This window comes from Peromyscus eremicus, chromosome 1 (genome assembly GCF_949786415.1).
Source record: "Peromyscus eremicus chromosome 1, PerEre_H2_v1, whole genome shotgun sequence".
Taxonomy (NCBI): Eukaryota; Metazoa; Chordata; class Mammalia; order Rodentia; family Cricetidae; genus Peromyscus; species Peromyscus eremicus.
Genome location: NC_081416.1, coordinates 122,402,525 through 122,426,235, shown reverse-complemented (window position 1 = coordinate 122,426,235; position 23,711 = coordinate 122,402,525). Strand labels below are relative to the sequence as shown.

Below are 23,711 nucleotides of genomic sequence, written 5' to 3'. Positions count from 1 at the left end.
TAATGGCCTTCTATCAAGATATCTCTTTCATTGCTCTCCCTCTGTTCCTCTCCAACACTGGCCATCCCAATCCCTCATGTTCCCCTGCACCTACTGCTGACCCCTCGCCCCCCCCCCATTTACCCAGATCTCAACTATTTCCCAGGGCAATCCATATATCCCTCTTAGGGTCCTCCCTTTTACCTAACTTCAAAGAGGTCCAGAAGCAGATCTCCTCCCTTGGTTGCAGCTGGACTGATTTGGGGGTCCTATTGGCCAAAGGGACTGAGGTGTCTGACAGTTGTGGGGTGCCAGGACTCAGGGTGCTTTTCAGGGGCGTGGGTTTAGGGGCTGATGGCAGGTTTATTACCTGATTGGGCACTATTGCTGCCCATAACAGGGTCTGAGTGTGCCTGACGGTAAACATCAGCCTGGGATCATGTCCTGTGCGGTAAAGCCTCAGTCCCCAAGTCTTACCAGTTGTCCAGTCTGCTTTCTTTCCTTGGTCAGTTAATTTAATGACTAAAGAGTTGCAGCACCCCTGCTGGTGGCCCGTGGGTGTTTGAGGAAGTGCTCCTTCTCATAACATGGTCCACAGTCGACCTGCTGCTGACCTACGGTGCATGCTCCTGTCCCCAGTGCTTTCATGTCTCCTGCACTGGCTATTGTAATCAGATCCCCCAGTAAGAGAGGTGTCCGGGTAATCCATCCGGTGGACTCGCACCCCCAGCTGGCACAGTAAGCAGCCTCAGGACCCCTACACTTATGTTGCTGCTCTTTAGTGCAGGAGTGGGTGGGGACAGACATAGAACCCAAGACTCGCCAGGCGGTGGTGGCGCACGCCTTTAATCCCAGCACTCGGGAGGCAGAGCCAGGCGGATCTCTGTGAGTTCGAGGCCAGCCTGGATTACCAAGTGAGTCCCAGGAAAGGCGCAAAGCTACACAGAGAAACCCTGTATCGAAAAACAAAAAAACAAAACAAAACAAAAGAACCCAAGACTCCTGGTCTTACTTCATCCCTCCCACCCCACCCCCCCACCCCCAGGGGAATTACCAGCATACCCTGGAGACAATTCTTTGTGGGATGGGTCCCAGTTTTCCCCCAGTAGGTCACATAAATCTACAAAAATGTCAGGGAGCCATGTGTTTGGGGAAGCCATTGTCAAAGAAGTGCTGTTGGCAATGGCTCCTGTGTCTCAGCATTTACAATCATCCAGGTCTGATTCCAAGGTGTGTGTGGATTTCCTGTAGCTTGGATCCTGGTGGGTAAAATCATCAGTAGGAGTGATATTGCTGCCTGTGCTGCACCCAGAGCTTGAAGGGGTTGTCTGGATCCCTTGAAGCTTCCCATCCTTCGCCCTGGTGCAAAAGGATCACTCGCCCTGGTGCAAAAGGATCACCGGCCTGGCATGGGTATAGTGGATCCACATAGCCATACCGTTAACTTAATGGTAGTGGGTGTGGTCAGCAGAATGATGTAGGGTCCCTTGTACCTGGGCTACAACTGCTGGTGGTGTCTCTTCACATATACCCAATCACCCAGTCAGTACCTACAGGGTTCAACGGGGACACCAGATTCATAGAGGACTCTTAGTTTGGGCCAAATTTTCTTGTGAGTCCAATGGACCCCTCATATAGCATCAAGGAGGTCTTTTCATCCAGTTCTGCCAGCAGATCTTCCTGGAGGTTGGGGATGATGGGGGGTGGAGTGCCAAACATAATTTCAAATGGGGTTAGCCCCATCTGATAAGGGGAGTTCCTAATCCTATACAAGGCAACAGGAAGGAGAACCACTCAGCCTGTGCCAGTCTCTAAGACTAATTTAGTTAAGGTTTCTTAAAAAGAATTCTGTTCATGCTCTCTACCTATCCTGAATGCTGGGGTCTATAAGCACGATGTAATTTCCAATCACACCCCAGGATGTGGCCAAATTCTGACTCAACTGGTACACAAAAGTTGGTCCATTGTCTGACTGGTTTCGTGCCACTGAGCTTGGTTCCTGGATTTTTGGGGTTGGTCACTGCATTGGTGAGTTGGCAAGCCTTGCAGTTGGTAATATTTACAATTTTTTGTTGTGCATCTTTGATTCTTATTCTCAACTGTCTAACTAAGTCCTGCATTCTCCGTGTTCCCATATGTGAGGATGGATGGATCTTGTTGAGCAGTCTCTCTCCCAGATGTTCAGGCAGGATGATTTTGCTGCCTGCAGCTCTCTACCACCCGTCTAGACACTGGGTCATAGGGAGGACTTTGATCCAGGCAAGGCCTTTCTTAGTATACCGAGGATTTTTGGATAGATTAGGTGCCCCTGGGTCCACCAGTACATGGTCTCTTGAGTGCCACCTGCCAGACAGTTTTGTCAGCCAGATTGCTGCCCCTAGGGTCCATTTCCTCTCTGGTGCCCAGGACAATGAATGATGGCTAGTTTCTTGGGTAACCATAGGGCTTTAAGGAAGGCCAGGATCTCATCTTTATTTTTGATAACTTTTCCTTTCGTGGTTACCAGTCTCCTTTCTTGATATATTGCCCCATGCAAATGTACCATGGCAAAAGCGTATCAGCCGTCTATGTAGACATTAATCTTCTGTCCTTGCCTCAGTTCCAATGCCTCAGTTAGGGCTAACAATTCCACCTGTTGGGCAGACATCCTAGTTGGCATTGGCTCTGCCCATATTACCTCCTCTGCAGTGGTGACTGACACCCCTGCATACCTCCAGCCTTCCTGCATGAAGCTGCTGCTGTCATTATACCAGGCAATGGGGTGTCCCACAAGTCTGGCCTAATGCTGTGTGCCTGGGCCAGGATCCTGGAGCAGTCATGCAGCAGCGCTTCCAGGTCAAGATCGGGCAGTGGAGTAGCCAGACTCAGAGTTGAGGGCATCTGGAAAGTTATTCTGGCGGGGTTAAGCAACAGAGTGATAATGAGTCATTTGGGTATTGCTCAGCTCCCAATGGGGGCCTGCTTGAGAACTCCCTCAAGAGCATGGGCGGTGGTTATGGTGAGATTTTGTCCCAAGAACAGTTTGTCAGCACCCTTGACCAGCTGGGCCATAGCCACTATTATGCGGAGGCAGGGTGGCCATCCAGCTGCCATGGGATCCAGTTTATTTGGTGTATAGGCTATGGTCTGTTGCCAGGTGCCAAGTGTTTGGGTTAGGACTCCCTTGGCCCTTTGTTTTCATCTATATATATATAGGTGAAATGGTTTGGTCACATCTGGCAGATCCAGTGCCAGGGCCGAGAGCAGGCTTTGAGTTTTTCAAAGGCCAACTGGTGCTCCTTAGTCCAGGTGAAATCTCACCCTTCTTTGGTGACCTCATGTAAGGGCTTGGCAAGTTCTACAAAACCTGGGATCCACAGGTGACAGAAACCTGTTGAGCCTAAGAACTCTCTCACTTGCCTGGCAGTAGTAGGTGATCTGAAGCACTGTCTCTTTCTGTGCGTCCGAGAGCCACCACTGCCCTTCCTTCAAGACGTACCCGAGGTATGTTACCTGCTGCTTGCAGATTTGGGCTTTCTTGGCTGAGGGGCGGAACCCTAGGTCCCCCAGGGTTTGCAATAGCTGTTCAATCCCAGTCAGGCAGGTCTCTTGATCTGCAGCTGCAATCAGTAAGTCATCAGCATACTGCAACAGACTGATTTCTGTGTTCTGTGCCTGGTACTCTCCCAGGTCCTCATGCAGAGCTTCATCAAAGACGGTGGGAGAGTTTCTGAATCCTTGTGGTAGTCTGGCCCATGCCAGCTGGCCACTGATCCTGACCTCTGGGTCATGCCATTGAAAGGTGTACTGTTGGCTTTTGGAGGCCAGAGGCAGACTGAAAAGGGCATCTTTAAGTCCAGGATGGTATACCTGGGGCAACAAGCTGAGGGGGCTATTCGGGTTAGGCGCTGTGGGGTATATGTCAATCACCCTCTTGTTGACCTCTCGCAAGTCCTGGACTGGTCTGTAATCATTGCTGTGAGGCTTCTTGATGGGCAAGAGGAGTGTGTTCCAGGCTGACTGCACAGGCCTGAGGACACCTAAGTTCAGTAGCCTCCTGATGGGTGGTGTGATGTCCTTTTTGGCCTCTAGGGGTACGGATAGACCTTGACTGGGTCTGCCCCCTGCTTAATTTCCACATGGGGGGTGGGGATGACATGATGTGTCACCAGTCCCACTTCCCCTGTTTCGGACCAGGCCGATGGGAACTCTTGAAGCCGTTTCTCCAGCTGTGGGTCAGATTCAGTGGCTACCTGATGCAGCCTGTACTCTGCAGTCAAATTACTGATCACCAGTACAGGAATGGGTTTCCCATTTTCATTAAGCAATTTAGCTCCTTCGTTAGAGAAATATATCTGGGCTTTCATTTTGGTAAGTAAATCACAGCCTAACAAGGGGTATGGACATTCTGGAATTACCAGGAATGAGTGGGCTACCCAGCCCCGTTCCCAAGTCCACTGTTCTTCGTGTAGTCCATGAATAAGGTTTGACTCTGGTAGCACCCTGAATTCAAGTCTTTTTATCTGCCATGGGTCCATCAGCCCTCAGTAGCAGAGTTCTGAGCTCCCGTGTCCACCATGAAGTCAATTGGTTTCCCCTCCACTCTTAGGGTTACCCTAGACTCGGGGGGTGGGAGGCAAACTCCATCTTCCCTAATCATTGTCCATATCCACTGGCTAAGGACTTCAGCACTGCTCCTAGCCGCCTTTGGGGGGCATTCTTTGGCCCAGTGCCCTTCCTCTTCACAGCCCACACATTGATTCTTTAACAGCTGGGGCCTTTCTCTGTTACCTCTCGGTTTCTCATGCTCCTCTTCAGCCACCAGGGGCCGCAGCCGCCTTTGACGCTCTTCTGGTTCTGCAGTAATGGCTAGCAGCACACTAGCGGGGTGCTGATTATTGCACCACTCCCTTTTAATTTCCTTTTCCTCCGCACCATCCCTTCCATTGTACACTTTCTCAGACATCTTTACTAAATCCCTAATGCTCTTTTCTCCGAGGTGTTCCAGCTTCTGTAGCTTTCTCTTGATAGCCGGAGCTGACTGGCTAATGAAAGCTGGAGTCATTGCAGCAGTATTTTCCTGGGACTCAGGATCATCAGGTGTTTACCTTCTGGAGGTGCTCCAGGATGCCACTGGGCTTTCATCTACTTCCTGTCTAACATCACAGACTTATATTCAAATTCGCAGGCCACCTTGCAGCTGCCTTGAGACCCACCAACAGAGTCTGGCAATAGACCAGGAGGTTGCTCCTACCTTCAGCCATGTCCCACACCAGGCCAACCGGGGGGGGGGGGGGGGAGCTGCATCTATGAGAGCCTGGTTAGCTGTGCGCTCTCCAGTAGGACCTGGAACCAGCTTCCAGGCCTCTGTCCTATCCAGTCTCTCTCGTGTGTCATGAAGAGGACCTGCAAAAGCTGCTGACAGTCATGCCACATGGGGAGATAACGTAAACAATAACAGGTCCAGCCTATATTGTTTACTCCCAGGGTCTGTGGAAGAGTCTAACAACCAGCTGAGGATTCTAACCTGAAGGGTATCAAATAAATCTAAGCACAGAGTTCGTTAGTCCATTCACTTTATTTTTTGAAGTCAATTGTATCTACACAGTTTCTTTTCTGTTCTCATACGTAGGTCCTCTCAGTCCCTCCTGTTGTCGGTGCTCTTCTGCTGTTCTCTGACGTCTCCCTAGTTCTTTCCGTCTCCGTCCTCATCTCTGTTCTTCTCAATCAGCTCCCTTCTGCTGTGAGGTAACCAGTATATATAAACAGTAATTCTTTGGCAAAGCAATGTGTGGCTTGAAGTTTTCAGGGTCGCAGAGAGAGGTGACAAGGATCCACACATAAAGCAATAAATGTCTGCTTCCAATTACAACCCAAAAGGGGAGTGACTAAAGGGGAGTTCTCTGGTAGGGTCAACTAAAGGCTAAGATCACTTAGGGAATCGAGGAATAGCACCTGGCTGGAGGAATTAAAACTTAATCTGCTCAAGAAAGAAGCTTGGCACCTATCACCTGCCTGGCCTTGACAGCAATCTCCTTGGGTCAGTAGGAAGTAACTACCTTAACTCAGTAACTAGCAAATGGCTAAAACATCACCCCAGGAATGTGAGCGGTAAATCTCTTAAGTTAGGGTCTTGTATAAATAACCTGGGGTGAAGGTAAGGAGTTGAGGATTTAATTGCTAGTGGTTCTTTTTTCTGTGGGTGAGATGGCTAATGTTTATCTGTGCACAGTTTTGTCCTTGGAAAAAGGTATCTTAGCTGAAATACTTTTGTCTGGAGAACAAACACAGCTGGGGACAATTATCCAATTATCCCAAATGTATAGGGAAAGTTGTGCCCAAGATTGAGATGCAATCGTGAGATTACATGTACACATAACCCAGAGATGCACGGTAAATGGGGAGATTCATAGCTGTTATTGCATAGAAGTTTACAAGAGACAGCCAGTTCATTCAAAAGGCAGGAATTCCCTAACGCCTTGCTTGATGGTTTCCTCTAACAGAACCCTTAGTTCTGATAGGTTGACCTTCTGAACTCTAGTTGGCACTGCTGAATACTCTCATGGACTTTTGCTACCAGTGGCTCTCAACAGGGAGATGGGTGAAGAGAACTGTCTCAAAGAGGCTAATCAGCTTCTTAGGTTTTTCTGAGAAGGGTGCATTTTGGGGTCTCCAATTGTAAAGATCACTAGTGGCAAAGAGTAGTGGTATAGTTGACTCCCATCCTGGTTGGGGTTCCTGGTGTTGTGCCAGGATCAGGGCTATCTCCCCTACATCTGTAAGCCAGTCCCTCTCTTGCCCCAGAGGCGGAGCATTCAGGGTTGGCAGAGGAGCCAGCTGAACTGGCAGGGGGTGGGAGTGGGGGCTGGCACTGGGATGGCTGCACCAGGATCGGTGGTATAAGGGTGGTGGTGGTGAGATCTTTTCCTCTGTGTTGCTTCCTTGAAGGGCCTCCGGCTTAGGAGCTGAAGGAGCCTTCACGGGTAAGTCTTTGTCAGCAGCAGCCAGGACCATAACCTGTTGGGGCAAGAATGGTTTAATCCAGGAAGGGGGGTTCTCTACTGTCTCTAAAAACCACTATGTAGGGCACTTGGTTGGGATGCCCCACTCGTAGTCTGAAGACAACTTCCTTCATTGCCCCGTAAGGACCACGTCAAAGGTTCCCTTGGGAGGCCAGCCAATGTTGATTGCCAGCCATTCTGACCTGCAAAAGGTGACAAGTTTAGACTTTTAAATCAGAATTGAAAGATTATGAGCATGTGTGTTAACATCTTGGTAGTGAGTTAAGAGTAAGTCCAGAGAAGTTGTCTGTCTCATAGCATTCGTTGCTGTCAGAAACACAAGTACAGAGAAACACAGACACCACAGACCACCAAGGGAACAAGAGAAAGGCTTGCCCCAAAGAGACTGAAAGCAGAGTGTCAAAGAGAATGATGGTTTGCTGCCATGTTGTGGGGGCGACCCACTTGTGCATCCAAATACCATCCTGATCTGAGGCTCTCCATCCTCAAACAAACAGATGTGGGGCTCTCCACCTCCACCACAGGGGTCTGGAACATCTTCCAGCCCTTTGTGATCACGGTCCTGCAGCATGTTCGCTCTGATTGTAATCACCGACTTAGGCCCACCACAGAAACAAAACTAGACAGACAGGACAGACCCACACTTAGAGACACTTACTGGCTGGTCAGGGACCCTGCACTTTGGAGTCCATGGGTTATGGGGGTTCCTGAACAATGCACCAAATGTTGTATCCATTGAAAGACCCCCGGAGGAGATCTTCCCTCAGGAGAGACCCCAAGTCCAAGGAACACACCGAAACCACAGATCAGATGCAAACAGCAAGAGGGTTTATTCAGATACACAAGTACCTGGGGCGACAAAGTCTCTCAGAGGACTTGTGCGCCTTCCTAGGGTAAGGGGGACTTTTTATAGGATCCTGGGGGCAGAAGCGCGGTTACAGAAGCGAGAAGCATAGTTACAGGGTTCCCATTGGTTGATTCAAATAAGGCCAGGGTGAACTTGGGGACATATTTTCAATTCTCGGAAATTGATGTGTGTGGCTGACTTGGCCTTGTGGGTGTTTTCCCAGCCCAACTGTTCATTCCCCAAGGCCAGGTGGCCAATCATAGATATCTTATTTTGACTCAACGGTTTCTCTCCCAAGGCCGGGTGGTCAGGGTGGGTGTTTCCTTGGTCCCAGGCTTTTGCAGCTGGCTGATTATAGTTTATGCCAAGTGGTTTATCTAAACGTACATTTTGCAATTAGGCCAAGGACGCCCTGTTTTTCTGGTACTTGCCTTGCGGAATGGCGTTTCTTATGCTAAGTAAAAGCCTGCTATAAGCGGGGTCTTTCACCATGTTGCAAAAACCCAACAGACCACCAAAGAGCTGGTTCTGATGCAAACACACAAGGGCCTTTATAGTCAGATTCAAATCCAGTCCGCAGCCCTATGCTCCGATGCCACCGATGGGAAGAATGTAGCCCCAAGCTCAGGAGTGGGAGAGTTTAAAAAAAAAAACAAAACACAACCCAGGAGTTACATGCCGCGGCGTTTTGCGATTGGGTAATGGAATATGGGGCAAGGTGATTTTTGAAACTATTAGTTAAACTTTTGACTCAAAATCACAATCTGCTGACAGGATATCTGCATAAACCATTGATAGAATGTCTGCAGGAACATCTGGATCTTGTTAATTTTTACTGCCATGTTTCCTAATTGGCTGCTTCTAGGGTATCTGTTCGAATTTCACTGTCACAGCACATTCCTGAGGTTATTCCTAGAACTGAGTTCAACCCCCGGTCACCAGATGGTCTAAGATGGTGGCCCTTCCCTAAGATGGAGTCTGTAAAGTTAAGTCTATGCCTTCACATGTTGTAGTCTGATTGTCCTTTGCTTTACATCTAGTATCCACTTATGAGTGACTACATACCACGTCTGTCACTCAGGATATTTTCTAGTTCCATCCATTTGCCTGCAAATTTCATGCTGTCACTGTTTTTTTTATGGCTGAGTAGTACTCCATTGTGTCTATCTACCACATTTTCTTTATCCATTCTTTGATTGAGGGGCATCTAGGCTGTTTCCAGGTTCTGGCTATTATGAATGCTGCTGCTCTGAACATAGTTGAACAAATGTCTTCGTGGTATGCTCTAGCATCCTTTGGGTGTATGGGTGGCACTTGCTTATAACCCCAGCACTTAAAAAAGGCTGGTGTCAATCCTCCAGGTGAGAATAAGACCAGTACCACAATTGTGAACCAAACAAAAGTTTTTGTTTTTATTTGGTTTTTCGAAACAGGGTTTCTCTGTGTAGCTTTGAAGCCTGTCCTGGAACTCATTCTGTAGACCAGGCTGGCCTCAAATTCACAGAGATCCACCTGCCTCTGACTCCTAGGTGCTGGGATTAAAGGCATGCGTCATCACTGCCAGCTTGAGCCAAATTTGAAGCAAACTTTAATTAAATACTGGTCAGGATGATAGACTCTAGCCAGGTTCATTCATGGGTTCCCAGAAAATGGTGATGGGTCACATTTCGCAGAGGCTTAAAAAGGCAACCACATAAGGCCACCATATTTCCCATCAGGTCCAATCAAGGTAAATTATACATGCTGATGTACTTCCTGCCTGCATTCCTCCTGCCTACATCCAATCAAGGGCAAGCATACATCCTGATGCATTTCCTGCCTACATACCTCCTACTTACATGTGATCAAGCATACCTGGTACAGTTGAGTCAAACAGATGTGTTTAAGGGAGTGAAACATGGCTTGCTATCTCCCATAAACAATAGCCTCCAGCATTTCAGGGACGTATCTGTTCTTGGGCAAACGGCTTCTAGGCATTTTTGTTTCATGGATCTCTTAGGCACAGTAATTAAAACTTAAAACCTAACTTTGGCTCTCATACTGGGATCAGAGGGTCCCAAGTTCAAGGCCGGCCTGACTACATCACAAGACTAAAAATTAAAGAAATTTCTTAGCTTATACTGTTGAAATGCACTTTAGGGTCCTTGAAATGCAAAGGTTTGAAGTTGTACCCACAGATGTCTGGCATCTTAGGAAGCACAATTCTCCAAAAGGAAAAAGAAGCTTCTGATCGAACGATAAAGAACAGTCAAGTGGGAGCCTGCAGACCACAGTGGCGTTCTGGAGGCCGGGTAATACACATGGGAAGGTAGAGCAAGGAAGGCTTGCTGAAGCCCTGCCAGCTTGGCCACCACCTGGGTAGGCAGGAGTGTGAACTCTGGGAGTGTCACCACTTCTCCCTTGACCAGCACCTTCGAACACAAAAGGATCGTGTGTGGCCGGCCATAGCCAGGCACCACTGTCCAGTCTTCCTTTGTTTTGCCCTTTGGCCTTCAATTGGAACCAGCAACACAGGTACCTTTTTCCTGGAACAGGGGTGCTGTTTACATCCTCAAAGAGAAGCAGCTTCCTCAAGGTAGGATCAACAGTAAGTTTTTGAAGATAGTAGACTCAATGAATCAACTACTCCCAGGGGGAGGGTTGCAGCACCCAGGCAACATCCATTCACAAAACAATTAATTCCCTTGGTAGAAGCTCTAGAGAAAAGGAGAGGAAGGTACCCAAGCTAGGCTGAGAGTGCTCCTGGGGAAGGCCCTATTAATCTGTTAATCCCACCAAATAAGGATAAAGACCACTGACCACAAATATGGCCAAGTTAAAGCGAACTTTATTCTGTGTAGAGCAGAGCCAGCCTGGCAGCTGTCTACCCCGAAAATGGGATTCTGGAGGACAGCCCTAAGCTATTTTTCCCATACCTCTTTTAGAAGACAAAACTGAAGGGAAGGGGATATTGCAAGTGGCATAACCAGGCAGTTAAGGAAATTACAGTGGTTTGAAAGAAAAAGGCCCCCATAGGCTTACAAGGAGTGGCACAATTAGGAAGTGTGGCCTTGTTGGTGTAGGTGTGGCTTTGTTGGAGGTGTATGTCACCAGGGGATGAGCTTTGAAGTCTCAAAAGCCCAAGCCAAGTCTCTGCCCAATGCCCTCAGATCCAGATGTAGAACTTTTCAGCTACCTCTCCAGCACCATGTTTACCTGGATGCTGCCATGCTTCACGCTATGATGAATAATGAACTAAACCTCTGAAACTGTAAGCCAGCTCCAATGAAATGTTTTCCTTTATAAGAGTTGCCACAGTCATGGTGTTGCTTCACAGCAATAAAACCCTAAGACAAAAGTCTTCCTGAAACATCTGGTACAGAACATTCTGCAGTTATGGAGTGGGGTGCAGCCTAATTCCAAGAAACAGAAACTTGAAACTTTAAGTTTTAAAGTAAACAGAAATCTGACATAGCTGGAGTCTCAAAATGGCTCCTGGTCTTAAAATGGAGTGGGGCTGGTTTCTCATTCCTCCCTTGTCTTATGGACCCCTGTAAAATCCTTCATCAGGAGCTTCCATTTCTAACTATTATAACGGTTGCAAGTGCCAGCAAAGGGCAAGTATTTTAGCATTCTCTATTTGGCAGAAGAAAAAAAAATGTAATACACTAGAAGATCGTAAGGAACATCAGGAGAACGTATTAGGGGACCTGAAGCAACTAAAACAAGGGTGGTTAGCCAGAGTGACCAGTAAAATAGGGATTGGTACCAATTGTTGGACTACATATTTGGCTTTTTTTTTTTTTTTTAAGTATTTGGTTTTAAGATTGTTTCTTACCACAGCTCTAGTTTCTCCTAGAGTCACGCATAGCCCTCTTTGCTTCATAAAGAGTAAGTTATGGCCTCTTCTGTTTTATAAAACTATTTCTACCAGAGAATCCACCTGATGTTTCCAATCTACAGACTGAGGCCTTTAAGAACCCTAAATCCTGTTCAACTTTACTGTTAAGAGTTTTGAACCCTTGATCTTGCAGGACCAAGGCTGATATTCCTAATGCTACAAGATCCTGCAATCGCTGCATTCATTAAGAGTGATTCAGATATGAATTCCGTGAAGGGACAACACATAAACCCAAGAGGGCAGCTGTTGTAGCATCCAGTTCATCTTGAGGATTTCAATCAGTCATAAAGTAAATGTTCTAGTTTCAAAAGAAAAAAAAAAAAAAGGAGTGGAACTAATATGGAAACCACCCATTTTAGTCAAGGGTGGTCAAGTGTCATGGCTAGATTCAGGATGCCTTTGTCCCCATCATAAATATCAACTTGAGGAAGGATATGAATGAGGACATAAAAAAGCAGATGTGCCCTGTGTTCAATGCAGGAGACCAACAGGCACTGTGTGATACCATAGGTATATCCATCAACAGGAGGAAAGGAATAGTTGCTGACTCTCAGTACCTGTACCTGTGGTAGTCAGGTTCTGAATGATGGCTGTACAATTATCCAAATAGGGAGAAACCAAAGAGCCTGGTGATTTTGACATGAACATAGTCCTTGTCCATTACATAGGGTTAGCTTGGGCTGGGAACCAGGAACACCAGCAGAGGCTTGTCACAAGACTGTAAGCCATTCCTACATAATGAGGGTTTGGGGTTGAGGCAGAGCCAACAGTCCTTCATCATGTTAGGTGTAGAATGGCTGAGGAAATGTTACCATTTGCATACTCAGAAGTGGAACTTCAGCCAGAGGATAGGCAGAGGTTGTAGGCAGAAGTTTCTGTACACCAGCTGCTGCCAAGTAACCACACAGAGGCTTAATATTAATCATAAAGGATCAACCAATAACTCAGGCTTGTTACTAGATAACTCTTAAATTTTAAATTAACCCATGTTTCTTATCTATGCCTTGCCACGTGGCTTGGTATATTTTCTCAGGATGGTATGCCCATCTTGCTTCTCTCTGCATCTGTTTCTGACTCCCAGACTCCACCCTTTTTCTTCTCAGCATTCTCTCAGTTTATCTCTCCCGTCTAAACACTACCTGTCCAGCTACTGGTCAGTCAGCTTTTTTATTAAACCAATCACAGAGACATACATATATATTCACACAGTGTAAAGGAATAGTCCACATTTCACATTTTTTGTCTAAATAAAGGTTTTAATTCTAACATAAGAAAACTATAGACAATAAGAACAATTAACATGTAAGAATTACATTCACAATGTCCAATACACTTGCATTTGGCAAATTCAGAGAAAATACTCCATTATCTATCCTATCTTGGTGAGTCCAAAGTGTTATGCCTAATTCACTTTCTATCCTAACTTGTATCACCAACCCAAAACTATCCTTTTATGTCTCTCAACCTTATACACTTTACACCTCTTTTGTGAGTTTTTTTTTCTGAATTTGGTAACAAGAAAAACTATTAACTATCTAGTCTTCAACTCCATCAGAGACCTGAGAAGGACATATTAACTTAGTAAACAGGAAGTACAGAGCAAACAACTTCCAAAACTAAGAAATGACAGAAACAGCTGGCTGCCTGGACAGTCACCCAAGGTTCCTCTGTAACGTTGGGGCATCCATCTTCAGCCTACAGGCCTAGAATTATCTGACAGAATTTTCTGTGAAGCAGGAATTTTGAAGGACTGTCCCTCCTTGTCTTGGCAAAGTTTGACAGTCACTTTCTTTTGTGTCCTGTTTGTCCAATTTGGACAGCATACTGTCAGAAGTCAAGGCAAAGGCAGTTTTTTGCCCAGTAGCCAGGCTAGCTTTTGCCACAAAGAAAGCAAACTCCACATGGAGGTTCTTTGATGCCCATTATCTTCTCTGAAGTAGATTGGTGCTGCCAGGAACAGACACGTCTCATTGTCATCAAAAAACCTTATATTATTAAAACATCTTAAATGCCATATTCTGATGATCTCTGAAGTGTTTGAAGACCACCTATCTATCTAAAATTTATGTTTGACCTTGAAAACATACCTAACATGACTACACGTTTGATTGTAATAAGTGACTAATTACTAACCTGTACTTCTTTATTATCCTAAATAGTTTGTAAAAATAACTTTCAAGGACTAGAAATTTATATTACATTGTTAAATGAGCTGTAGAGGTATAATACCTTAAGCAAGAATAGAAGCATGTGTACAGTATGTTCTAACAAAAATAACCTTAAATTTGTACCAATATACAAAAATGTCTTAAACCAAAGTAGAAATATCTATACAGCATAACAAAAATAACTTCAAATTTGTATCAATATATAAAAAATCCATAGCAATATAAAATATTTAAGACTAGTAGTTGCTTTTTTGGTTTAAAAGTAGATTCAATAATCTACCTTTTATCCTATCATTTCTATATCCCCCCCTTTTTTTTTCAGAATGAGTTCCCTGAATCTAATCTTTTTTATTCATCTTTTTTCCAGACCATTACCAACCTCCACAATGTAACCAACCCCCATAAATGAAGATAAATATCCATAACCCACTAAACAACCAAAAACCACCCACCCCACCTCTTGGGAATGTGGGCGTCGTGTTCTTAAAATTGCTTCCTGCTGTCTGGGGGCGATGGCATCTTTAGGGGACCCTGAGAAAATTGGGACAATTGTCAAGTCCTGGGAGAGCTAGCTGTATCACTTGTTGTCCAGTCTCTGTGTGATGGGAAAGTGCAGGGGGCTTATCTCAAGTCCTGGATAGAGTAGTCTGTGAGGCTGGACCATCTCAGCTAGCCACCTTGACTTTGGAGTCCAAAACCGATCTTTGGGTGGTGTTTGTCAGCTTAGATTGTTGTGGGGCCCCATCATCCTTTTGGAGACTTCAAAGGTTGCTGTTAGAAATGGTCACAGTTCACTGCAGAAAACTTAAACATTTTAAATGTCATATGCAGCAGATCTAAAAGAGATTAAAGGACCACAGTTTGTTAAATACATCCAGAGTATAAAAACCTAATTCCTAAGACTGGGTGGTGGTGGCACATGCCTTTAATCCCAGCACTCAGGAGTCAGAGCCAGGTGGATCTCTGTGAGTTCGAGGCCACCCTGGTCTACAGAGCAAGTTCCAGAACAGGCTCCAAAGCTACACAGAGAAACCCTGTCTTAAAAAGCAAAAAAAAACAAACAAACAAACAAAAAAAAAAAAAAAACACGTTTTAAAGAGTCAAAATAAAACCAAAGGACTATGAGATTATGGCAATAGAATAGTCCCTCAATTTTGATTTTTCTTCTGTCCCATATCAGGCGTCTCTTATGACATGAGACAGAGATTTTGGAGATGGCTCAGGGAGGTTAGAACAGGCAAGACAGTAGTTGGTGAGTCTTTGGAACATAGGTGTACTGGAAGAACCTGGGGTATAGGGAGGTCTCTACTGGGACCTATGTTTAGGTTCTTCTTACCGAATATCACTGAATGGTAATTGAGGAAGCAGGATCCAGTCCAACTGCATATAGCCTAATTCCCCAAGTTCTTCCTACATTCCAATGTGAATTTTCAGAAGAATCACAAATGTTCCAGATTTAAGTTGGAAGATACAATGTTACAATGACCTCAACTGACAATTAGAGTTGGTTTTAGAGGGGTTGGGAGTTGTGGTAAAAATATCATGTTCTTGGGGGCTGGAGAGATGGCTCAGAGGTTAAGAGCACAGACTGCTCTTCCAGAGGTCCTGAGTTCAATTCCCAGCACCTACGTGGTAGCTTACAACCATCTGTAATGAGATCTGGCGCCCTCTTCCGTATATACAATAAATAAGTCTTTTTTAAAAAAATCATGTTCTGTCTTCCAGAGGGTTAGTTTTGTATCCCAAAGAGGCATAAAGATAGGCATTGGTACTTCGGCAGAACCTGCTTCCCTGGGCTGGACAGGCATAAACCAGGATGCTTTCCAAGTTTTTGTTTGTTTTGTTTTTTTCCCAATTGTAAATATCCACAGCCCATTCCAAGTAGGAAGGGACAGAGTTTGCAGTAATCAGCTTTCAGATTAGGCTGATTGGAAGTTACAATGGTGGACAACATCTAACTTCCCATTTGCAAGTGGTTGATCTATGTGGGTTATTATAGCTGAAGCTCAAGGGTAAAAACATAACCCAACAGATCAAGACTAACTTTATGGCTTCCATAGTCTAAGGAAAAGAGTAAAAAAGGAAAGTCAGTAGCAAAACAGTAAACCTTAGAGATCTTAACTTTGAGGGGATCCTATTCAGTCACTTTTCATTTTTGACAACCCTCCCCTCTTCCACAGGATCCTCTGGTGCCTTCTTGAGAGGCACTACGAACCTTAACAGCATTGGGCACCCAGAGAATCACAATTTGGGGCCTTTTCATCTTAGTTCCATGCAGTCAGTTTTGAAACGTTGGTCTAGAATAGAACAGTGTCACCAGGTTGGAACCAGTAGTCAGGCAGGCAGTGCCTGACCAGCTGGACAGCCTGGACTTGAGGAAAGCTCTTATCCAGAGTTAAATATAATCTCTTTAGGAATTAAGAGATTAGGTAATCTGTTAATAGCTCTTTATGTACTCTGGGGACCATTGGGGGTGGCCATCCATAAATTATTTCATATGGAGCAGTTTTTCCCAGGAGGAGGCGCAACAGGCCCTTAGCAGGTCCAAAGACAAGAGGTCAACCAAGTTACCAACATATTTAGGAGAATTTCTTTTAAGGTTCCATTCATTTTATCTATCTATCTATCTATCTATCTATCTATCTATCTATCTATCTATCTATCCATCCTGAACTCTGAGGATAATACATGCAATGTAGTTTCCAATTTATATTGAGGGCTTCTGTAGTCATTTGAGACAGTTTAGCCATGAAGGCCAGGTCACTGTCAGACCCCAGAGTTGAGGGGAGGCCAAATCTGGGTATGATTTCCATCACTAATTTCTTAGTTACTATCTGGGTCGTTTCCATTCAGGTTGGAAAGGCCTCTCTCTATCTTACCAAAACAGTGTTGATAAAGACTAGCAAATATTTATATCCCTATGACCCTTGTTTGATTTCAGTAAAGTCCAATTCCCCAAATTCATCAGATACAGAACCTTGACTTTGGTGCCCTTGGGGCAACATATCCATTTTTTGCATTTACCTGAGTGCAGGTCAAGCAGCAATTTGAGATGTTTTGAAGTACCTCCTGATGTCCCAATAACCAAAGATTGGGAGAGATAAGTTCTACTTGAAGGTCTTCTTCATGTACTTGAAGTTCTTCCTCATGCCTTGGAGACTGTGACTCACATAAAGAAGCTAGAGGTCTCTTTAGGAGGCTATGAGACATTCTTGAAACATATGTCCCTGTACTTACACAGGAACAAGATATTCAAAACAAAGTAAATGTAAAAAGGTCAACAAGATTTGGTGGGCTAGAGGAGTTGGCCACAGGTCAGATTATAAGCCCTGTCCCATTATACACTCAGGCAATTATGCGGCATATAAAGCAACAAAGTTAGATTAGCTGAAGTTACCTTAGCCCTACACAAAGACTTATATTGATGAGCAAAGTATGGAGTGCAAAGATAATAAAAGAATGAGATGTCAGGGCCTCCCTTTCTTAGGAAAGTTAGCACATGCAGAGCCACTGTGATATCACATGACTAAGGAACAACAGAATGCCAGAATTAGGCATATACACAAATTCTATGAAGATATAAAATATAAACATTGTATTATGCCAGAATTTGAACAGCTTAAGCCTGAGGATTTTTCTTGGGCACACTGACCATGGAGTTAATAATACACTGCTTGGGACATGGCAATATGCCTGGCTGCCTTGAAGACTTTGTTTTGGTCTAATGTCCTTGTAACCACAAAAGCTAGTCAGCTAGATAGCTGAGAACAGGCTATCATATGCCTCTAGATTCTCAAAAATTAGGTTATAGGATTAATGAGTAAGAATGGTAGCTCTGTTTATTAATGATGTCAAACCTTAGGAAAAGCTGGGCAGTGGTGGCACACGCCTTTAATCCCAGCACTCGGGAGGCAGAACCAGGCGGATCTCTGTGAGTTTGAGGCTAGCCTGGGCTACCAAGTGAGTTCCAAGAAAGGCGCAAAACTACACAGAGAAACGCTGCCTCAAAAAACGGAAAAAAAAAAACCAAAAAAAAACTTAGGAAAAATGATTAAAATGATAACTCTGTCTGTCACAGTTTATTAATGATGACTGAAAGATGAGCAAAAGGAAGTGAAACACATGTCTAAAACAAAAAATGATATGATCTGTGTTTTGGACATCATGATGCATCTCAGCTTACTAAGTTTATATAAATAAAGAAGAACTCTGGCTGCTAGTCAGTCAGGCTGCAAGATCCTCCCAATCACCATGGCCTGGCTTACCTCCTCCTGTCGTCAACTCCTTACATCCTCTTCTAGGACCTACCCCACCAGGGATGGCTCTTGGCAAATGAGGTCCAGCTGGCTACCCTGAATGACATTCTGGATCTTCAGGCAATCATGTATGATTTCCTGAGGGTCACTGTCCAGGAATAGGGTAGCAAGGTTGATAGCCATGGATTTGTCAAAAGCCAATCTATCCTTATTTAGGAGAAGGGCCTGGTATAGGGTTAGAGGAGCATTAGACATCCAGCAGTATCATCTCTTAATGAGAGTCTTAATGCATGTGTCAGATTATGGTCAGATTCTGTCCCAGGGTAAGTTTGTCTGCCTCCTTTACAAGGATTGGTAGCTGCTACGGCTTGTAGACAAGGGGACCATCCTGAGGCCACAGGATCCAATCTTGTTGAAATGTAGGCAACTGGCCTTTTCCAGGGACCCAGGGCTTGGGTCAGGACTCCTTTGGCAATGTCCTTTCTCTCATGGACATAGAGGTGGAAGGGCTTGGAGGTGTCAGGAAGAGCTAAGGCAGAAGCCTGCATAAGCGCCTTTTAAGACCTGCTAACTTTCCTCAGTGTACTCCAAAGGGGTGTTAGCCCCTGCCATGGCTGAGTACAAGGGTCTGGCAATTTCAGCAAACCTGGGTATCCAGAGGCAGCAATACACAATAGCTCCCAGGAACTCTCTAATCTGCCTCTTTGTGGTTTGAGTAGGGGTTCAAATTATGACTTCTATGCAGGCCTTTGATAATAGTCTTTCTCCTTTAATTCATATCCCAAATAGGTGACCCACAGTGAGCAAATTTGAGCTTTCTCTGTGGAAACTTGATAGCCTAGTTGAGCCAGAGTTCTTAAAGAGATCCTGAGTAGCTAAACAGTCCTCCTTAAATTTTGCTCCCAGCAACAAATCATCCACATACTGGAGTAAGGTAACTTTTGGATACTCATTGCAGAAGAGACTTAAGTCCTGGTTGAGGGCTTCATCCAAGATGGTAGGGGAACTGCTGAACCCCTGAGGTAATCCGGTCCAGGTCATTTGCCCTGATATTCTCAGTTCAGGGTCAGCACATTCAAATGTAAAGATAGGCTGACTTAGTTTTGACAAGGGAATAGAGAAAGATGCATCCCTTAGATCCAGTACCGTATAAACCTGCTCAGGCAGCAGCATGCTGAGCAGAGTATAAAGAGGGTTAGCAACAGTTGGGCAAATAGGTTTCTTCCTGCTTATTCACTCCCCTTAAATCCTGTACTGGTTGATAGTGTTGGTCCCAGGCTTTTGGACTGGTAGTAGGGGTGTTCCAGGCTGACTGGCATGGAATGAGTATGCCTGTCTTGAGGAGGCAACTGAGATGTATCTTGATTCCCTCTCTGGTCTCTGTACTGATGGGATACTGTCTGACTCGGATGGGCACGGCCTCAGAAGTCAGCTGAACTATAACTGGCAACACATGCTTAACCAGACCAGGACTGGTTTTGGCTCAGACAGCAAGAACATCCCTGATCAGTTGCTCTTTTAATCTCCCCTCAGGGGCGTGGGTCAGACCCTAGAGGAGAAAAAGAAGGAGGTACTACCGGATTAAGGGACAAGTAATGGTCAGGATTGTGGCTAGGCACCCTAGCTTATCTCCTGAGAATGAGATGGTTGCCTGGAGCTTGCTTAGGATGTCACTTCCCAGCAAAGGGAATGGGCACATTCAAGGCAAACAAGGAATGAATCATTGCCCTCTCTCCCAGATTAACAGTCCATGTTGTAGTCCATTTAGATTTTCTGACTTCCCCTGTTGGCCCCTGCATTTCCATTGTTTGAATGGCAAGAGGCCCTAGGGGTTTTGTAATACCAATTGTGAAGCCCCCATATCGACTAGGAAGTTTACAGGTTGGTACTAATTGAAAGGATTATTACCATAGACTCCTGGGGGTCTAATTTGAAAAAGCTATGGCCCCACTATTGTCCTAAAGCCAAACGTGGCCTTGGCCAGGGAGGACCTACCCATCTCTGTTTGGGGCATTCATGTTTCCAGTGCCCCAATTCCTTGCAGTAAGCACACTGGTCTCTTCGCAGGGGCCTCCCCCTTCTGTTGTATGTTGTTTGGCCAGAACTGAAGGAGCCACAGGAATGTTGCCCATAGATCACATTCTTCAACAGCTGAATTTGTTTTTCAGTCTCTCTATTGTCAAACACTTCCTGGGCTACTTGCAATAATTCTGACCTACTCATCTCAAAAAATCGATCCATTCTTTGAATTTCTTTACGTATGTCTGGGGAAGACTGGGCTACGAAGCTCAGGTTAATCGTGAAGCGGTTTGCTGGGTCATCTGGATCTATGGCTGTATATTCACGGTACGCCTCCAGGAGGCGGTCGAGAAACACTGACGGTGGTTCCTTTGGACCTTGTTTTGTATCTGTCACCTTGGAAAAGTTAGTGGGCTTCCGGGCTGCCCGTTTTAGTCCATTAAGCAAAGCCTGGTGGTAATCACTGAGTAACCTCCTACCTTCCTCTGTCCTATAGTTCCAGTCTGGTCTCTGTGTAGGCAGGACATCCATTCCACAAAGTTCTTTGGCTGCATTCGTCAGAATCCGTTCCCTCTCCCACTTTGTGAAGAGGATATATAAGATGATTTGACACTCATCCCAAGTAGGACGGTGGATGAGGAAGATCAATTCAACTAGAGAGATTAGGGGCTTTGGGTCTGTACTAAAAGGGGGGCACTGCACCTTCCAGTTCAGAAGATCCCTGGTGGTTAAAGGCTCATAGGCTATATAGCTCCGCGTTGTGCTGAAAGGAGGGTTCTGGATGTTCTGGTTATAAAGATCAGTGCTGGTAAAAGGCACACAGGCATCAGAGGGCGGGGGTAGAGCTTGGGGTGGGGGTTGAGGTGGGGGATGTGTTAGGGGTTTGGGTTGAGGTGGGGGAGGGTTTACAGGTTTGGGTTGAGGTGGGGTGTGTGTTACAGGTTTGGGTTGAGGTGGGGGATGTCTTACAGGTTTGGGTTGAGGTGGGGGCTGAGGGAGGTGAGGCGATGGGGAATGAGGAAGGCCATTTCTGACCATATAAACCTTCATCCATGGCGGTGGATTAGATGTTGCTTCTGCCCAAGGCAAAATGTATCCAATTTGGTTCTGCTGGCCAGGTAATCTGCGGACAGCATCTACTACGGCCCATGCCACCTGGGGATCGAAGGTGCCCCCAGAGGGCCATTTGCCCTCGAACATGGGCCATGTATATTGACAGAAGGTCCGGAGACGTTTCTTGGTAATACGGTAGTTATAACACTTCTTAACACTACGGGTGTAAAGTTCATCAAAATTGTCCAGTACACAGTTTAGGGGAGTATCAACTTTACTAGTCTTATTTCCCATTTTGTCGACCAGTCACTGAAAGTCCAAAGTCCAAACCACAGAACGCAGGAAAAAGAGACAGAAAAGACAAAACAGAAAGGGCACAGGGGGCCAAGAACCAGGCAGGCAGTGTGACTTCTCCTTAGATCCCTGGACAGGAGTTCATGTGTCTATTAAAACACCTCACTGTCCCTAAATGGGATCCCAACAGAACCAGGACCAGATGTCATATAAGGAAAACTATGACTTACCCACAGAGGCCTCCTCACACAGGTGCTTACTGGTTTTCTTTTGATGTAGCCTTGGGCCAGCCAAACCGAAAGCGAGCCGCGGCTCTTGGAATGTCTCAAGGGGCACACCCCATGGGAAGTGACTCCAGTCCCTGGGGTTGGAAGAGAAGGGTCTGAGATCTGAATTTGGGTAAGGGGTCTTATATCACCCAAGCCTCCAAACGTTAATCCCACTGAATAAGCACAAAGACCATCTCAGCCTGTGCCCAGCCGCCTCTGTGGCGGCTGTCTTCCCCCTAAGACAGGCAGGGTTCGAGAGAACAGCCCCGAGCACCTCTCTCACAGGACGAGACCCCACGGACGGAGATTTTGCAAGCAGGCGGGTTTACAGAAAGAGAACGCGGCAGCTGTGGAACTCTCCTTGGACCATCGGGTACAAAACGCCTTGAGGCTATGGAGCCGGCGGGGGCAGGCGAGTGCCGAGAACCGGGAACTTAGTTTTGCCTAAGTTTCAACATGGCTGTTGCTCTTACATGGCGCTCCGGGGCTTTCTCCACCCAAATTCCCGGACCCAGGAAGCCGGACCCTCGGCCGCACACGCTGCAGGCCGGCTCCTGCCGCAGGGTGGCCATGCGGGTGGCAAGTCCCGATCACGGCGGCCACGTTCCGCCAGGTCCCAACACAGTACTCACCGTGCCGGCCCACGCGCGGGAAGTCCCAGCTGCCGCTGCCGCCGCCGCCGCGGGCACCGCCGCAGCCCCGAGTCTCTCCCGGAACCGGACCGTTCCGAGCCCGCCAACAAACTCCTTTCTCCCTATTCCCGCCCACGGTGGGCGGTCCCGAAGCGCAGGAGCCAATCAGAGGCCGCGGCTCTATGACGGATGGGACAACAAACCCGTAGTACAGCTGTGTGTGGAGAAAGGGGTGGTCGCCCCGAGCCGCCGTTACCCAGAGAGACGCCGGCAAGGCAGAGGAAAGAGGAAGCGACTCCCACCAGGTTCTTAAAGCGACAGGCCATTGTCTTTCTGCCCTGGTGGCCAGAATTGGATAGAGAAGATCAGTTAAGTGCCTGGCGGTGGTGGCACACTGATCTCTAAGTTCGAGGCCAGGCCCGGTCTATAGAGGGACTTCTGGGACATCTAGGGCTACACAAAGAAACCCTGTCTCAAAAAACTAAAGAAGAGACAGTGAAAAGGGGGGAAGGGGGAGTCAGGGAGGGAGGAAGAGAGAGAGACAGAGAGAGATCCCTTGTGCAGAAATCTGCTTAGCCTGGTAGCATAAACAGTATATAGCATACATACATGGGGCTGGAGGCAGTCCAATGTAGCTGCAGGTTTGACAATAACTCTGGCCCTCTAGATCTCTGAGGACTGCAGGCAAGTTGATCTGTTTTGCATGTCTGGTTCTTGCAGGCATTAGGAATATCACCAACCCTTTCCCAAAATGCTCAGTAAAGTATCTCTGTTTCTCCTGGATCTGGAGATATTTAAGAGGCGCCTTGGCCAGAGGTGACCAGTTGGCCTGATGTGCTGTTAAGGAACTTTCCAAAGGGAAAAGGCGACATCAAATAATAATTTCATCAAATGAATGACAGCCTGCAGTTATAGTTTTAGTGCCTTGCCAATTTCGTGAGGCTACAGCACTTAGGTAATTGTGGGCTGGATAAAGCTTCCCATGCAAAATTGATTCTTAGCAAGTTCATAGCCATTGCTATGGTTCCTTAAAGGCTCTCTGTGAACTTGTACATGCTAACTAACCATCTAGAATCTGGCCCACATTATCACTGTTCCCATCTTCAGCTCTGAGGCCTAAATTAGGTATGGCATACATGAATATTAAATATAGCAAACGAAAAGACATCAGGGCAAGAACATGTGTTGAATTATAGACTTTAGACATGAGCTGAAAGGAAAGGAGAGATAAGCCTGCTCTGCCATCTGCTTCAGTCCTAGCATGGACCCTGCAGCCTCCCACTGTCAGAGCCCCTACCTGCCAGGCCAGCCCA

The 23,711-nt window shown here is 46.2% G+C and overlaps 1 protein-coding gene across 2 annotated transcripts; it reads right to left on the bottom strand.

The window, feature by feature from the left end:
• Positions 1-6,705: 6,705 nt before the first annotated feature.
• On the bottom strand, positions 6,706-22,447 carry LOC131918670 (uncharacterized). 2 transcript variants are annotated; one of them, XR_009381052.1, is made up of 3 exons: positions 22,399-22,447; positions 21,728-21,858; positions 6,706-6,975 (listed from the first exon to the last, which is right to left on the bottom strand). XR_009381052.1 is itself a non-coding variant. In XM_059272883.1 (2 exons), the coding sequence occupies exon 2, from the start codon at positions 21,495-21,497 to the stop codon at positions 20,082-20,084; it is 1,416 nt and encodes a 471-aa protein (XP_059128866.1). In that variant the 5' UTR covers positions 21,498-21,858; positions 22,399-22,447; the 3' UTR covers positions 19,026-20,081. The 2 variants fall into 2 exon arrangements, 1 of the variants encoding a protein (XP_059128866.1); XM_059272883.1 differs by lacking the exon at positions 6,706-6,975 and having other exon boundaries at positions 19,026-21,858.
• Positions 22,448-23,711: the final 1,264 nt, after the last annotated feature.

What these genes read in the sequence shown, in the direction of transcription:
- LOC131918670 (XM_059272883.1), bottom strand. Translation starts at nt 21,497, where the DNA reads ATGGGAAATAAGACTAGTAAAGTTGATACTCCCCTAAACTGTGTACTG.